General features: G+C 40.8%; 1 protein-coding gene across 5 annotated transcripts in view; it reads left to right on the forward strand.

Annotated features, from left to right (window-relative positions):
- Nucleotides 1-18,373, forward strand: part of NFIA (nuclear factor I A) — a 357,286-nt gene that overhangs the window by 290,055 nt on the left and 48,858 nt on the right. For all 5 annotated transcript variants that reach the window (XM_079103807.1, XM_079103806.1, XM_079103808.1 and 2 more), the window contains 2 exons: nt 11,657-11,835; nt 13,948-14,113. In XM_079103807.1, the coding sequence (XP_078959933.1) occupies nt 11,657-11,835; nt 13,948-14,113 (345 nt within the window). The remainder of the gene's footprint in view (nt 1-11,656; nt 11,836-13,947; nt 14,114-18,373) is intronic.

The following is an 18,373-nucleotide window of genomic DNA, read 5'->3' on the forward strand; positions in this document are numbered from 1 at the left end:
CAGTGCCCAACTTAATAGGAGACATTGCCCATGGGATTGGAAGTAACTGGACAGTAAAGAGGAAATGCAGCATTTTAGCAAAGGCTCTTTAAGTCCCAGTTCAGGAAATTATTAAATTCATTAGCCAGATACTTACAACCAGCTATTACTGCCCAGCCAAAGGAAAAAACAGTGCCAGCAAATGTTTTAAAACTACAACTAAACAAAAGTCAGGAAGCGTGTAATTAAAACTGTACCTTTATTGTATTGTAAAGAGTTTCACTGTGACATGGAAAATATTTAAAGGAGAAGGCTGTTTAGCTAATTTGTCTGCAAGTGAACTGCGGAGTGGAGAACCATCCTAAATTAACTGTAAGGCCACCCACCGAGCCAGCCTCATAAAGGGCCATGGCTGCTCAGCTTGGTTTTGTGTAACCGTTCAATAATTACTAGATAAATGCATAACTAAAAGCTCTATTACACTAATAATTTGTACTAAGATAGATGTGTGGGACACCCTGCTGGGTTAATTTGTCATCCCTGAAGCAAACTTCTGAAGAGAGCTCCTCTGGAGTGGAATCATGTGAATGTGTTTTTGTCGGGGAGGGACAGGTTGAGCGGTGAGACCACTGGGCTCCTTAATCTCTTCAGGAGGCAAAAGGCCCCTGGGGTGGGGGATGGGGTGCTAAAGAGCTCAGCTTGATGAGCCAAGGGGACCAACACTGAGACTCTTCTGACAGAGGAAGCTGCTCCCTCAGAGTTCCCGTCCCTTCTCTCTGTCACATACATATCATGGACCACAGGCCCCACCACCACCACACACACATGACATGGACCCACATCTTTATGCACAATGAAAGAGGTGGTTCTCAGCAAGGCTGCTCAGAAACCCCCTTGCTGATGGGACTTCCCAGTACTGGACACTTGGGCTGTGTACCTCACATAATCCGCTAAGTCCATTTCTAGTTTAGCTTAATCATGATGATTCCCTGTTTATATTTGTTATTTGTTTTCCTTTTTTTCTGCATGAAATAAAAATTCAAGATTGAATTTGAATTTGTATCTTATGCAGAATGGTTTCTGTCTGTCTACACACTCACACACACACACAAACACACAGGGATACACACGCAATTATTTTTTCACGTATAAAGCTCACATTTAAGTGTCAGTACAGAGTTTTCAACCTCCCCTATTGACAGAATCATAAATCATGTTAAACTTAAGTGAATTACTGCAGCATGGAGCTGTGGCTTGCAGTGCTTGTGTTGTACCAGCTTATCATCGATGTAGGACAAGGGGCCAGCACTGATGCTGGAAATGGGAACGCAATGTCCAACCGTGTGGAATCGGATCACTGAGTCTGCCTCCCAGGCTGCAGCCTTCATGTGGTGAAAACTAGTGTATTTCATCATCCATGTGCACCCACGTATCTTTTAAATTTATATTTCTACTTACATTTGTCGTTTCTTCCTATTAAATGTCAGTTGCTTTCTCTCTGCCCACCAATTTCTTTTTCTTCTGTGCAAAACACATGTGAGGAACATCAGAGCTTCCAGGTTCAACTCCGATAAGAAGGGACCTATGAACAAAAAAAAAAATTCTGAAAGGAAATAAGCCATATGACCTGTGAAAAATAATTTGAATGGGAGCAGAAGAGTGTAGAGAAATGCCTAGAATGGAGTCTGCCAGAGTAGAATTCAAGTCCTGCCCAGCTCCTCAGGGTCTGTTTAAACTTGTGCAAGTCATTTACCCTCTGATGACCTTTGTTTTGCCACCCATACGAAACTGGAAAGCATTAATGGGAGAGAGAAGCCAAATGACCTGTGTAATATAGTCTTGGTATGCAGCAAGCATCCCATAAATGTTCATTGTCTCTCAGACCCCATATTGTTATTTTCTCTTTTGGAAGGATCCTCACATCCTTCCTTCCTCACTCACTCCATGGTCCCCAGTTCTCCCCTTCCACCTACTCTTATTGATCTGGAAGTTGAGTGTGCTTCTCCTCTTGGGAAGGAACCAAACGTGGCTGGAAGGGGAGGCCTGGTCTCAGGAAGTGAGTAAGCACAGATACTCCATCCCATTGCTCTTGTGTGGTCAGAGACTCTTCCTAGGGAGCAAGTGTCCCCCTCCCATGACAAGTGGCCCTGTAGCCATGGCAGAGACTTCACTTGCACAAGCCATCACCCATCTTAGCTCTTGCCAAAGGACTGAGCAAGTCAGCAGATAATTATTGAGCATTTATTTGCCAAGCATTTTGCTCAGCCCAGAGGGACAAGAAAATCCAACCTGCTCTTAAAATCTAGCAGCACAGACAAGTAATTACTCCTGTGATGAGGTTAGTGACAGGGAATAGAGGAAGACTAAAGGATATATAGCACCAGCATTGGAAGTATTGGTAGAGATGTGAATTTATATGTCAGGTTGTTTGGGTATCTTCTGTTGATTCCTGATATGAATTTAGTAAAAGGCAAAAGATTTTGATGCTCTGCAGAGAAACAAGAGTACACAATATTAATTTAGAAAACCTAGGCATCTGTCAGGGATATCTCTAGATCTTTCTGAAGCCCCAAGTTCCTGAGTAACACATAAGAGTTGTTATATTGTTACATACCAAATAATGAAGAGGAGATATGTTAAGAGGGACTCTTTTAGGAGAAAGAACCCAAACCAATGCTTAGCCACCCCCCTCTACCTCAAAAGAAGATAGTGGATTGGTTTAGGTATTAAAAAATCTAGGTATATGGTTTCAGGTAGAGATGGATCCAGGAGCTCAGATGATACCTTCTCTTTGCCCTGTATGAGCATCAATTGCAGGCTACATCTCCTCAGATGGTGGCACAGGCTTAATTCCCACCAATTTAACAATCCTAAGGAGGGAAGGAACAGCTATTTTTACAATAGGTCTAGCAAAGGACCTATTCCTGGATGCTTAGGACTCAGTTCATGCCAGGGGCCTGCAAGGTAACTTGAACATAATTTGACTCTTGAGTCATACCCTCAATGTACTGTATGATCCAGATTCCTTTTCATGTCTCTTAATGTATTCTTAGAGCAATCCTAAGAATAATAAATAACCCAGAGTCTAGCATAGTGTGTAGCACATAGTAGATTCTCAGCACATTTGTTGAACGAAGGAGTCCACAATGTACCAGGCATCTCTATGCACTAACTCTAATCCTCAGAAAGGCCTTTTAAATTGGTGCTGCTGGGCTCAATTTACAGGTAAGGGAGTGCAGTTTGGAAAGGTTAGAGGACTTTGTCCAGATGAGCAGAGGGAAGAAATGATTGTAAGTCCAGAGTAATTGCAATCTGAAAACCATCCCAAGCATATTTCCATTCTAGAATAGAGAAAAGGAGCAGAGGCAGCTGGCACACAGCTAGTTGGTATCCAGGCTAGGATAAAAACTTGGCCTCACAACTTCACACACTGGACAGATTCTTCTCATGCTTCCTCCCCTTGTGTGAAATCTACCAACGGTAGGAATAAATCCTCAAATCCTATGGGGTGAATTCAGAAAGATATGTTAAATTCAAGAGGATACTTGGAAATTAAGCTTTAGTAATCACGTCACTCAGAAGTAGGGGCTTAAACTTCAATGTAAACCTGACCGTTTGGCAGAGAGAAAGCCTGCACATCATCCCATGGCTGTATTGTGGTGTTTGTTTGCTTGCTTGTTTCTGGCCATTTTAATGTAGGGAAAGACTTGCAAACAGCATAGATTCCAGTGCTAGGCCGTTGTCCGTTGAGGCTGTGGGGTCGGCACAGGTCTTCTTTCTGAAGTTCTCCTTTACAGGACTGCAGTTTGTCATTCCAGTGCTCTTTCAGAGGGTCCCTGGAGGATTCCCTGCCTGTTTCTATTAACCTCTATAATGAGCCAATCTATGGTGGTTGGATTTTTCTCAAATAATTGTTTTGATTTGTTTTTCATCCTTCATCTCTTGTCTCATAATATCACTTGCATATTATGTAGAAGTTCAAGTTCCCATCATGGAACTGGATTCTTGTCAACTTTGCCTATTAAATTATCACTCTTCATATTTGCAATAGCCACAGCTGTTGTGTGGTGTTTGAACACATTGCACATCAGCCATCATGCAGCTTAGGCAATTAGTGCGTGAATGTGGTCAATTCAGAGAGGTCCTGTCAGGACAAAGACTGAACCAAGCATGCGCAGGGCTTTCAAAGCTCTAAATATTATAGCCCTCCCAAAGCCAGGATCTCTTAAAGACTGAGTCCAGATATACCCTATAACTTGATATCCCAGACACATTTTAAAAAGTGAGTTCGAAAGCACATCCTGCCTTGTTTCAGATCTTTTAGATTTTATTACTGTCAATCAATTATACAGAGTCATTTGTTCATAAAATCCTGGAGGCTGAATTCCATACTTTCCACTAGAATTTAAAACTAGTCAAACCTTGGGGATTGTTTTGCTCAAACCTTGTATTCTGAGATGAGAGAACCAGGGGTGAGAGACTTTGCCCACATTGCTAAGCCAGGTAGTAGCAGAAACTATACTAAAACCCAGGTCTCTTTATCTAGTCAAGAAACTTTACAACTAAAATAAACCTCCAGATCCTCTGAAAATCTTTTTTTAGGATTCATGTATTAGGTCACTGATAAACTTCCAAGGGAAACAATGGAGATTTCCTTTTTGTCTGTTTTGGGGGAGGCCAGGCTCAGAATCTCTTTTGGCCAGAAGCGTGCCTGGGTAGAAGGGGTCTACATGGCACAGTAGGAGGTCAGAGTGGGCACTCAGAAGGGATCCTCAAGGACTATAGTGGTCCAGAGGGAGATGGCCCTATGGTTCTAAGCTACTAATTATTTCTCCATCAGAGTTTTAAGCAAACTAGGGATTCAAATGTTTGGTCAGGAAAGAATCTTTACATTGCGTCTTTACTGTTGCTACTGGTGTTGCTTTGGTTTTGCATTTTGTCATTTGTGAAATTATTTTTGATACCCTCATGTTATACCCACACTAATACCCTTTCACCAATAGCCTTGGATTCCTTTGTCCAAGAGACAGGCAGGCAACAGTTACCTCACACTCGACCACTCTTTCTCCCCTGTGGCCCTACCACCTTGTCATGTGCTCTGCATTCAGAACTGGTCCTAGCACACAGGAGCAAATTCCAGTTTACTCATGGCTACCCCCATCCTTACCTATAATAGTTATACCAATAAAAGAGGCTATTTATTGACCATTTAATTGTATGATAAGAAATTATATCATGTGTCTTATATATAGTCTCATTGAATCTTCACAGCAAGTCTATGAGACATCATTAGCCTTTATTATGCAGATGGAAAACTGAGTCAGAGAGAAGCTCAGAACCAAAGGGAAGCACAGCTGGTAAGTGGGAGAGGTAGAATTCACACCATGTCTATCTGATTCCAAAACCCATGGTCCTCATATTACACCACACTACTATTCTGACTCATGTTTAACTTGGACTGACATACATAGGGACAGTTAACTAGCACAGACGAAGGCATGTTAAGTAATGGTGAAGAGCCACAGCCAAAGGCTACAATGGAGAGTGAGTGGAGGAATAGAAGACACTCTGATTGGCTTGGACACTTCAGAAACCTGGGGCTTCAGAAGAAAGGCTCGCAGGGAACTTGACATGGTCGGTGGAGAAAAGGTGACCCTCAGTGATAGTCAGGCACCTGATACAGAGTGGCAGGTGTTGAGAGAGGACAGGAAGTATGTGGGTCTATAGCAGAGGCTGGCAAACTATGCCCATGGGTCAAATCCATTCTCTGTCTGTTTTTGAAAATAAAGTTTTATTGGAACACAGTCACACTTATCTGTCAATGAAATGTCCATGACTGTTTCTGCACCACAGCAGCAGAGTTGAATAATTGCATCAAAGACCATGCAGGGCCTCAGAGTCTGAACGGTGTACTATCCCACCTTCACAGAAAATGTTTGCCAACAAGGTCTAGACTGGAAGCCAGGGTCTTTGAACAGCAAAGGTTTTTTAAGTAGCTAAAATTGATCTAGATAAAAATTTAAAAGACTTTGGACTCTCTTTGTTAGGAGGAAGGGAGATCTGTTTTTTTTGAAAAGACTGTAATTTGAACTTCAGTCAGAAGGTCTCCTTAATTCAAATGGAATAGAGTTTATCAACCATCTTGGTAATCTGATGTAGCATAGTTACCTCCTTTGATAGCAATAATGTAAAAACGCGAGTGTTTTATAAAGTATCACATAGTGTCATCTGTTTCTCTCAGTTGACATATCCAGGTTCTTTCACATACATCTCAATGATGTTAAAGATATGGACAAAGTATTTTGGGAAAAGTGGTTTTAGAAAACGTTAGCCTGCCTTGAGTCAAAAGCTTTGTTATTTAGAAAAGACTCCACCTCCTAGAGATTTGAAAACCATTGCCAATTCTTCTTCCCTTGTGTCTCTGTTAAAATAAATCCTGTAACTCCAAACTTCTCAGCTTTCATAAATGGCAGGCCTGATTCATGCATGATTTATAAATTATAGCTATGGACCATTAAGATAGATTTCTCAGCTTTAGGTAGGCTGTCATGGTGTGGTAGAGTGCGGTTTTGAATTTCTGAAGAAGGAAAGCATTGGAATCGTTGACAACCCAAACAATTCAAGTTCCACTTGCCCTTATGGAAAGCTTCTTTTCTTGCAAGTGGGATGTCTTTCTCTTCTATTTTCTTCTCTTTTTGCCTTGTTAAAAATCGTTACTTCAAAATATGAGTAGTTAGGAGCCACTTGTGCCACCTTTTACTCTGGAAATGGTTACTTTTGTGTAAAGGACATCTTTCTGCTGCAGGCTTTTTCTGTGACCGTGCTCACAGAGACAGTTTGGAATCTCACTGTTGCCACTGACTACGTACAGATTAATGAGAAGACTGTGAGCTTTTGCAGATGCCAGGACTCAGGAGCTGACCATGTGTTCTAGTGAAGCCTGTGGGTAGCGCTGTCTTAGGGGTGTGGTGCACTGGGAGGAGGATTCATGTTTATTGTTTGCATTGCCTCTGGACAGCTTTTCTGTGGAGCGTCCCAAAGACGAGAGACTAGAATTTAAAGTCTGGTGCCAGAGAGCAAATGCTGACGTGAAAAGAATCCAAGTATCTGTCCAATCTGTGAGAATCTGCAACATGGACAAGGAATGAAGCAATTAAGGCAATGTCAGGGTTATATAGAGGAACATATTTCAACCCATGAAATTTTGGTTTGAGGAAAAATGTGGTAGGGTTCTTAAAATTCTTGGAGGTTGAGCCTGAGAGAAACCACTGGGAATGGTAAGATGAGATTACTTTCTTCTATCTCTATTCTTTCCCAAGATTAAAAAGAAAGAAAGAAAAAGAGGAAAAGGAAGAAAGAAAGAACATGAAAGTCCAAGGTTCCAGGACATGTCTGTCTGGCCATGCCTCCTTGGTGACATCTTTTTTTTTTTTTTTAATAATTTTTTTATTTGTTCTTTTTAGTTATACATGACAGAATACACTTTGAAATATTATACACACATGGAGTATAACTTCCCATTCTTGTGGTTGTACAAGATGTTTCACTGGTCATGCATTCATATATGAACATGTCCTCTCTCCACTTCTTTCCTATTTCCAGCTCCCCTCCCTTCCCTTCATTCCCCTTTTTGCCATCTTCTTTTATACAACTTGCTCTTGTGTACTCTGACTAGTTCCAGCTCCTGTTGGGAGCATCACTGGAATATGAATCTTGGAATATGAATATTGGACTCTCAGACCAAGAATCATTGTGGGATCATAGACAACATACACAATAATCCAGCAACGAATCTGGCCTTCTTCCCCAGTCTTAATGCTTTAAAAGGAGGAAGCATTTTTAAATTTGAAAAAATACAAATATAGACATATACAGTTGTGCTGAATGTTAAGCTTTTTTTTCCCTCTAAACCAAAACCAAAGAGTATTTTAAAGAATTAGGGGGTTCTCTGATGGATAGAGGAGTGAATAAGTAAACCAACCTGCCTGACCTGCTTTCTTTTTTCTAAGTACTCAGTAATATGATCATTTTGTAATAAATAACTGAGCACTGTGCCCTTTGGGAAATTCTGGTCTCTGTTTCTTTAATTGTGGCTCCTTAGCTCAGGCTGGGTAGGCAGGACCATTCCAACCAAAGAAACCTGATCAGATTTCCTTCCTTCTCAGATTATTTGTATTCTTTGTGAAAAGCCCAAGCAGTTGCTTTGAACCAGTTTGGCTGCTAGTTAAAGGTTAAACTAGTAGTGAGAGCTACCCAGAGTGAAGTGTTTCTGTCACCCTGCTGTTCCTGGCCTAGGGTACTAAGAGTATTAGGCCCCAGAAGCAGCCAATTTTGTAGTGTCTTTTAATACACAAAACTGTATTAACATCAACATGGATACAGATGGATGCACTGCAATAAACTGTAACCACTTGAGAAAAGCCTTTATTGACTCTCAAGTAAATAATGCACATTTTAAAGGATCTAAATATGCATTTACATAATGTGCTATAATTTTTTATTGTGTCAACTACTCTCACACACACACATCCATAAGAGATGTTTTTCTTCGTCAAAAAATTGGACTCATACCATTCTTTGTGTATTCCATTAGCATCATGCCAGATTCATAATGGTAGTTTCTCTCCATAGGGCCCTAGCTGGCCATCTCAGAATACATTTAATGAAAATTCAATTGATTTAACCCCAGTGACTCTTTCTAAAATAATTTGAGACAACTCAGATAAAACCTAGGTACATTAAAAACATCAAATCCAAAATAAAGAGAGAAAACAAGAAATAGAGGGGACTTAGACACTGAAGTCTTAATTCTGAGCTTCTAGTAGAAGAGCAATATCAGGTTACCCAGAGAAATAACAGATATTTAATAATAATTAACAGATCTTTATGGTTCCTGTAACACAGTTATTTTCTGTTTTAAGAAATTAAAGTTCAGGCTGGGCATGATGGCACATGCCTGTAATCTCAGCTACTTGGGAGACTGGGGCAAGAGGATCACAATTCGAGGCCAATGTGGGCAACTTAGGAAGACCCTGCCTCAAATAACAATAAAAATGGGGGTGAAGCTAACTAGAAAAGTACTTGCCTGGCATGTATAAGACCGTGGCCTCAGTTCCCAGCACTATAAAAAATAAAAGAAGTTAAAACTTAGGATCTTGCATTTGCATGAGTTTTATAGCAAACTGGTGGCTGAACCAAAGAGTCCCAAGCATAAGAAAATGGAGGTTGAAAAGAATGACCCTTTAAAATACAGACTCTGCAATTATCTAATTTGAAACTACAGGCTAGATGATTTCCTGGAATTAATTAAGAATTAATTGATCCTAATAAACTAGTCATTATAGAATTCCACATAGTACCATATATTCTTAGGTTTGTATTAAACTATGTCATAAGGAAACAGTGAATAAATTGTTTTTAGTGAAATATAATAAAGAAACTGAAGTCTAAATTGGAGTTGCTAATGTTTTTATCTTACCTATTGATCATCAAAATGAGAGCAAAGGTGTTATTTAACAATTAATGGGGAGATTCTATGGTCCTGTGAAATAATTTCCTCTATCATGTTTCTTTAACTTTTATCTGCCTGATCTTTGCTCAAGTGACTTTTTTCCTTGGGCAGTATTCTCTGTTGGCCACTGCAGTTTCTTAATCTCACAGTCACTCATCAGTTTCCTTTGAACACCTGAGGCAATGCCACTTTATCATCAAGGTCAACCTCCTGGGGGGCTTTTGACAATTGAGTTGCCACCTTTGTGTTTGACATACCGCAAAAGTTGAGAGTATCATTGTTAGCTGCAGTGTATTCCCAACCTAGTTTGAGAAATTCTACCTTGCATCCTTCACTAGAAATTATTCAGTCCAGTGCAGGGCTGTGGGTCAAAGTTTCTTGCTATGGGCAAGGGCAATTGTACATATTAGATGGAAAAAAAAAAAAAAAAAAAAAAAAAAAAAAAAACCTTGGTTCTTTAAAGCCAGTAGCACAATTTCCAAAGTAAGAACTAACCAGAGACATTTAATTTTTTAGCTTCTGGGTTTTAATGTATTCCAGGGATTCCAATATTTATTATTCATTGTATGTAGTCTTAACTGTTATCAACTTTTCTACAAGATTCCTGGCTCTTTACCTAAAGTGGAGAGACCAAGTTTCGTTCTTGGCAGACTTTATAGATTCATTTTCTTAATTTCTGTACCACTCATGTATTTGGTCATTTATTGTACAGTCAACAAATATTTATTGAGTGCCAGACTCAGTTTTGAGGATGTAACAGTGACCAGCTAAGTGAACAGATAAACTGTTCAGTAAGGTGGAGATGCCTGGGAGAAGAGTTCAGTGAGGGGGAAGTAATGAAAGCGCTTGTTTCCAAGAGATTATGTTCAAGATGTCCTCAATTGAATAAGGGCAAAAATTCATCTATTCTGACTCAACTTTGACCCTTGAGGCCATGTAGGAGCCTGTGGAATATCTATTGCATAGATTAGAAGTTGTGTAAATGTGAGGGTTCCATCAGATCATCTATAAGACATGGACTGGACTTCTGATTGTGCTCTACTCCCCCATATCCACTCTTTAAAAACAACAGATGCCACTCTGAAGCACATAGTCTTAGCCATTTCTGTCATTAATTAGAATGACAAGAAATCTCCAAATGTAAGGAGATCCCAGGAGGGAACAATGAACCCATGCCCCACAATCAGTAGGCCTGCATTATCTTATGCAGCCCTTAGCCATGTCAGTTGCATAGTGATAGAAAGGGTAGCCTGTGCTACTTTGGATCTTCTTCAGAATGTGCCACTCCTAGTACTAGGAAGGTCTTATTCTCCAGCTGGTTTTATCAATCATCCTTCGAATTCAAGGGCAAAAGTTCTCTTAGAAAAATTATTAAGCATTGCACATAAGTATTTTAATCTAATCTTCTAGTACAAATGAAATTTATCAGGGTTCAAATGTAAGGGAGTAATAGTTATCTGAGTCTTTCATCAGTTTTTATGGGCAGAGGACCAACATATTAGCAGGGTCACTGCCTGCTCGGTCTGTGCGTTCCCCTGCTGTGCATTTATGCACTTCTGTGTTTGCCTTCAAAATGGTGGAGGAAAAAGGTGACATAAACCTTCCACTTAAAGTGAGGCACCCAAATTGCATGGGTTCATTAAGTGATCATTTACTATATACTTCAAAAAATTTTCTTCCTGAATTAGTCCCTAGAAATCTCCTTGAAAGGGGTATAAGAGCTTTAACAATGAATTATTGTCTATGGATAACTCAGCGTGAAAGGGTATCCATATGTGCAAACTAGAATTTGTCATATGTAATGTCAGTTAAATCAGGTCTAATCTACCAAATACATTTTTATTGCTTGCTTCATTAAAAAGGCTCTTAAAGTAATGAATAATCTTCATCTTCACCAAGGATTATTGATGCCTTTATAACTCATGTCCGCTGAAAATAGAAAGACAGCTTGAAACTCTACCCTAATCTAGCCTCCATGTTTGTCTTAGAGCCTTAAAGGGAAAAAAAAAAAATCTATCAAACCTATCCAGTGTTAAATTCAGCCACATGAGCAATACCCTGAATTGGGCGGGGACAAGAAATGGAAAAGGAGGCAAATCAGGTTCAGCTGTGGTGAACGAAGCATGTCTTTTCTCTTCCTAACACTAGTGTTTTCTTTTCCTACAGCAAGTCCGCATGCAACACCATCGACTCTTCATTTTCCAACATCACCCATCATCCAGCAGCCTGGGCCTTACTTCTCACACCCAGCCATCCGCTACCATCCTCAGGAGACGCTGAAAGAGTTTGTCCAACTTGTCTGCCCTGATGCTGGTCAGCAAGCTGGACAGGTGGGGTTCCTCAATGTAAGGAAACCTCTTTTTTTTTTCAATTTCTTTAGAAATGTTAACTGAATTTAAAAATAACAAGGGGAGACCTCATGACCTTGAGGGCATTGTGCTCTAATGTTGTGCTGACTGACTGCAGGCAAATGTCATATTTATTCTAGATTGTGAGAAAGTTAACTTGCTCTAAGAGTGATTGGCCAGGGTTTAAAAACAGTGTTTGTGTTAAGTTTGCATCTGTCAAGCTTACGAATATAAATCATCTTGAGGGTGAACCATATAACCTTCTACATTCTAGGGCTGATAATTTCATCTTCTGTGTTCTTACCCCAGGGCTCATACAGTTAACAAAATAGAAAGAAAAAAAGAGTGAATAATTTTAAGTAATGATTTGGGGTGGTAGAGAGAGGTAGAGGGCAGAAAGGGACAGATGTTTTAGATCAACCAAGTTGATATTTTTAAAAAATACAGTCTTATAACACTTTAGATCAAGTTGACCAGTACTTGAACTCAAGATGCTAGAAGCACAGTTTATTATGGTTTGTTATTTCTGCAAGTAGTTATCTTTCCCACTTGTCTTTGTATAAATCTAAACCATATTCAATAGCTTTAAATGAATGTTTTCCCTTTTTTTCTCAAATAAACCAAACAACCACAATTTGAAATAGCATTCCAAATGTAAGTGATTTTTAAAAATCACAAATTGTATTAATAATAGAGAACTAAATGTTCACAATGGATAGCTTCATTCCAAGACCAATAATCACAATAATAATAAATTAATAATGACCAATATAAATCCAAATTTGTTTTTCCTTGTCTTGTAGTAGCTATACATGAAGCTGCAGATTAGCCATAATTATTATTACTCCACTTAGGATATTATGTCACATTTTTCTATCACTGGTGTTCTTCCCTTGAAGAAATACCTGATTCTGCATATCTGAGCCAGAATAGGCAACTTTGACTTATGTCTGCTGATGTGTTAGCAGATACATTTCTGTCTAGACAACAAATCAATATGGTGCCTTTTTTTCTTTTTGCTTGTGTATTCATTTGCTTGGCTTATTCTAAAGCATTCACTTAAGGACTTTCAGTCCTCTCAGAAATAACATACAGGCAAGTTGCTGGCAAGAAGGCTCAGTGTTCTGATTGTCAGACAAGATAGTCTTTGAGGAACAATCCTAAATATATCAGTGAATGTTGATGGCGGCATGAGACTGCCTCTGCAGAATTATGAAGCTTACACTTAAAAGCCTGGGACACCAGGACCTCCATCGAATGAGTGTTGATGTGGGATCCTGTTACTGAAGTCTAGAAATGTAGTCCAAAGCGCACTTGGGAAACAATGAAAAAAAAAAAAAAATGGATCTGATCCTCAGCATCAAGCAGCTGACTTGTCTGTTTCTAACTTATTTTTTAATAGTCCTGACATCATCCTATATAACTGTCAAATGGCCAGTTTTGCATTTTGATCAAAGGCCTGCTTGAGGCAGGACTCTTCATGGAGTTGTTTTGAAAAACTTGAAAATTAATAGATTGTATTGCTTGCTGAAAAGGGAAACTTTCTTCTGTTACAGAATTGTTACTTGGTTGTTTTAGCATCAGGCAAACAAATATGACTCTTACACAGCATTTGCTTATATAATTTAAATAAAAACTGGAAGTGATATTTTAGCAGAATTCTGATAGCTAAATTCTGTACTTTCTATGCCTGATATTAATGCAATGTATGAAAGAAAATTTGTATGTTCACTTAACACATTTATTATGTTATATAGAACCAACTTTAAAAAGTGAAAATAAAGTTGACAAATCCAGAGTGATCATTGGCAGATCATTTTATGGAGTCAGAAGCAAAAAAAAAAAAAGGACAATGTAGTTCAAGAAAGACGTTTGGAAGCAGCGATATGTATGCCCAAGTGTGCTTTTGTGGAATGCCTTAAGAACAAACAGAACCAAGCTCTTCTTCATCCAGATGCAATTATGCAAGAATTCGGGCAGCTAGAATACTTAGTCATTTACCTAAAAGGGGCCTAATGAATCTTTTGTGTTCAGAAACAGCTAATCGTTGACATCTGTTTCTTTTGTGTGTGTGTGTGTGTGTGTGTGTTGTTTTCCCCACCCTCACAGCCCAATGGGAGCAGCCAAGGCAAGGTGCACAACCCATTCCTTCCCACCCCAATGTTGCCGCCACCACCGCCACCACCGATGGCCAGGCCTGTGCCTCTGCCGGTGCCAGACACAAAGCCTCCAACCACGTCAGCAGAAGGAGGTGCAGCCTCCCCCACCTCACCAAGTAAGTACTGTTGAGACAAAGCGCCGGTCATTCATCCACACCTCAGCTCTGTCCCTTGCGGTAGAGGCTCTAGCAGTAGACACAGATCCCAGCAATGGTTGTAGCCTGAGTTTACAGAACCCCGGCCAGAGCCAAAGTGAACACCACTCCCAGGTACTATCAACTGCACCAGATGTGGAAACAACTGAACAAGTTCGTGGATAAGATGATGTAATTACATGCCCAGGACTGAGATCAAGACACAAACTATTAAATTTGGTGTATTATTTCAGTGGCTTTGAATGCTATGCCCATGAGCATCAAACCATATCTACTTGCATAAATTCTTCTTAGCAAATAAAAGTTCCTGATTCCTCTGTATAGCCCTGCCTTCCAGGACTTGTGGTCCAAGAGATATGCACTTGATGAGATATAAAAGTTATATACCTTATACATCAAATAGGAAAAGAATGTTTAGATCAAAGTGTCAATTCACAGGTGTGTACATTGGACAGTGCCAAGAGTTAGAGCCTGGCAGAAGATCAGAGCTAGCAGCCATGGTAGTTGCATGGCCAGGCTTGGCAGGGGAAGGAAATAGAAGGTAGAATTAGGTGGAAAGAGAACTCTTGGCTCTTCTCTGAACAGTCTGGGAACATTTGATCAGAGAATACAGGATTTCAAAACCTTTTTAGATGATGGGAATGATTACTTGATGAACTAGAGATTGAACAACTCTCCATATATTTCTTGATATTTCAGAGATGGCAGAAGCTAGAAATAGCTTAAACACACAAATGTGGCTTTTATTAGTGTGTGGAATAATGACAAAGAGAGTGATGGCTGAAGTTTCCAGGTGACAGATGACCTGGCCTTGATTGATGGTGTGATGGGCACCTTCCCTAATGCTTCAGAGAGGGATCAGCATATAGGAAAGGATAGGAACTGTGGCAGTGACCCTGGGGAGAGCCTTCAGGGGTATCTTTACAGGAAGCAAGACTGGAGAATATACTGAGGAAAAGATATTAGAGCAGACTTGGAAAGGAGTGTTAAGATCAAAAACTTGATTAGCAATAATAGGAGTTGAATGGAAGAGAGCAGGGGGCAGGGTGCTTTGTAGACAACACTGTAGCTGGGCAGTCACTCAGATCAGTACAGTGACTGGCCAGGGTAGACTCCTGGCCTCTCAGCTTTCTCACATGCAGTATTGCAATCATAATGATACCGGATACAGAAGAAAAAGGGTCAAACAGGAAAGATGAGCCTCTGTTTAGATCTTGTTCATAAAGTTGATTCTGGGGACCTTAAACCAAGAATGCCTAGAGTCCCTCTTGGACACATACAGAGCACAAACCTTGAGTCACCTAGTCTTTATTCATATGGATAATGCACGCAGGAGTGGGTGGCATTCTGCGTGAATTCTGTATCAATAGCAAAAAGAGTGAGGGTCTGGGGGCAATTTGGGGGAGACCTACTTCTCTTGGTAAGGGGTGGTTCCATGAGACACTTATCAGCAAGTGTCCAGTGACGTGGGAGGGAAGCTGGGATTGGCCTATGGATCCTGAAAGCTCAGCTGAGAAAAAGAGCTTCTAGAAAGCAGAGGCTCATGGGAGTGTCCTGCTCATTATGTTTATGTAGCGTCTGCTAACAAGCCAGAGAAATAAATAACTGTCCCCAAATGCTACTTACATCTATTTACTGGGGAAATCAGCTTAATGATGGGTGGCCACATATTTATGTGCCCTGACATACCCCTGAATACCATTTTTCTGTTACTCTTCTCCCCGTCTGTGTGGGACAGTGCCAAAGTCCTTTAAACCCTGGTAGTAACCAGGTGCAGTGGTGCATGCCTATAATCCCAGTAGCTCAGGAGGCTGAGGCAAGAGGATCACAAATTCAAGGCCAGCCTCAGCAACTTAGCGAGGTCTTAAGCCACTTAATGAGACCCTGTCTCAAAATATAAACACCCCTGAATTCAATCCCCAGCACCAAAAATTTAAAAATTTAAAAAAAAAAAAAAAACTGGTAGTAGACCCGCACCTATTTCATGTAGAGTGTCCTCACCTCTACTACTGGTGTCTCATGCCTCACGGTCAGTTTTCCAGTGGGGGGATGAGGCTTGGCTTTAGTACTGTGCAGGGATGGAAATAACCAACTATTGTTACTGGGGTCTAAATGGTAGGGGCTCAGATGCCCACCTTTCCGATCACTAGCTGTTTCTCTGTAAAGCAGTGCCCTTTTCTAAAACCCTATCTGACAGGTTATGTGAAATTAGCTCTGATAAATGCTCCCCCAAATAAATTGGAGTATTTTATCATTAGCCCAAGTTGTTCCCCAGTGCAAGGCGCTAGTGGATAGTGATGAAGGATGTCTGTAGGACCCAGAGAAGCTTCTCAACTGGTAGATCAGGTTGACACCTCCAGATCCATGGTTCTAGACTCCACTCCATGGACTGTAGCACATGCCTTTTGGGGGAAGATGCCACCCACCCTAATGCATTTCATCAGCTCTGAGGGAGGGAAAGTGGAGGGGGTCTTGGCACTTCTAGCTCGTGTGGTTGCATATCAATGAGAGCAACGTTTAAAGGGTGAGGAGCAAAGGAAACTGTCAAGAGAGAGAGTCCCAAAGTTTGATCTAGGGAATCAGATACTCTCTGAATCTAGGGACATGGACAAAATAAAATCTACTGATGGCAGAGAAGTTTTTATCATTCCAAACGTTAGCCCTTGTGGGTGTTGGATTCACAGGAATGTGTTGTTTCCCAGCAATATATTGCTTGCCATTTTCTACTTTTATTTTAATAAGAGAGTGATAGCTGTAATTTGTAGCCTCAGAGAAGCCTTTCAAATAAAAAAATCTCAAAGCCTACTGGTCTGTCCTAGGAGGCAATTTAAGGGACCCCACTGGGGGGCGGGAGAATCTCATATCCTAATTTCTGAGCCAGTTTACAAATAAAACACAAGGCAAAATCAAGTGGAATATAGACTACCACCTTCACTGTTAGAAAATTTAGTTTGTAACTGTGAGAAAACATGCATCCTGATACAGCCCTCCCAAATCACACACATGCCTACCCAGTCACTGGCAGTGCTAGGTCACCGCAAGCCTTCCACCGTGAGATCTGCCCTCCCATAGAAGACTGATGACATGGAGGTGCAGGTGGCTGCATGCTCCCCTCCCACACCTGTCTCCTTAGGAGAAAGAAGCAAGGAAGGGGCAGGACTGGTCACATCCAGCTTCCACTGCAGAGCATGACAGTCTGGAGAGTAGTAAGTGATGGGGTAGAGAGGAACAAGAATGTATGGCTTGAAATCAGTATCGGGAGTGAAGCCCCCGCCCTTGAACATTATCTTTAAGGGCTGCCTTCTTTCAATCATTTATTCAGCCATCATACATTCACACCTCTCATGTGCCAAGGCTGTTTGAGTTGCTTGGGATACAGAGGTGATTAAAGCCTGCTGTAAGGTGGGGGTGTGTTGAGAGATGCAGCTGGTCAACAGGTGCAGAGGAACCCTGGTGGCGGGGGAGGGAGGCCCGGGTCTGGGGCTTCAGGGAAAGATTCCTTTAGGGAGGTGACTTCAAAGCTTTTAAGTAGAATGACATTTTGGTGTTTTAAGAGAAGGTAAAAACTTTTCAGAAACTGGCTTGGGGTGGGGGGTCTCAAATTGGATTGCCACTAGGTAAGATTATAGGAGGAAACTATCATTTTAAATCATGTGTTTTCTTAGAAACTAAAATCATGAGATGGTTGGATCCTGTTCATCTCTGTCAGTTTATTAGAGCTCCACTCTAGTAAGAACAAGTATCTTGACAGGAGATGTTCCACGTGCCCACAGAGTGTCCAGAGTTGAAGCCTTTCTCAGAAACATCAGTCACATAACCTAGGACAGCCTCTTCTGTGGAGGGGTTTGAGACGACATGCAACAAAACAAGATTTTTAAAAATTAAAAAAAAAAAAAATAGGAAATTGTGCCAAGGGTCTCCTAAATTACCAACTGTTGGGGGGCCTCAACTCCCTCATCTGCTCATGGGAGTAACACCAACCTCACTCACTCTCATAGGCATAGTGTCAGCATGAACTGGGTGACAGATATGCTGTACCATGCTGTAGACAGAAGTCTAAGGCATCATTTTTAATATCCTTTTATAATGAAATACAAGTGGATGCCAGCCTAGGGCAGAGCATATATTTTTTAACTAATCAGTTGCCTCTGGCACTAATACTAAACTTTGCAGCTGTGGCCAGAAAAACAGGGATAAGGCTGATCTGCCGGGGGGGGGGGG

The sequence above is a fragment of the Sciurus vulgaris genome (assembly GCF_902686455.1).
Source record: "Sciurus vulgaris genome assembly, chromosome: 1".
NCBI lineage: Eukaryota > Metazoa > Chordata > Mammalia > Rodentia > Sciuridae > Sciurus > Sciurus vulgaris.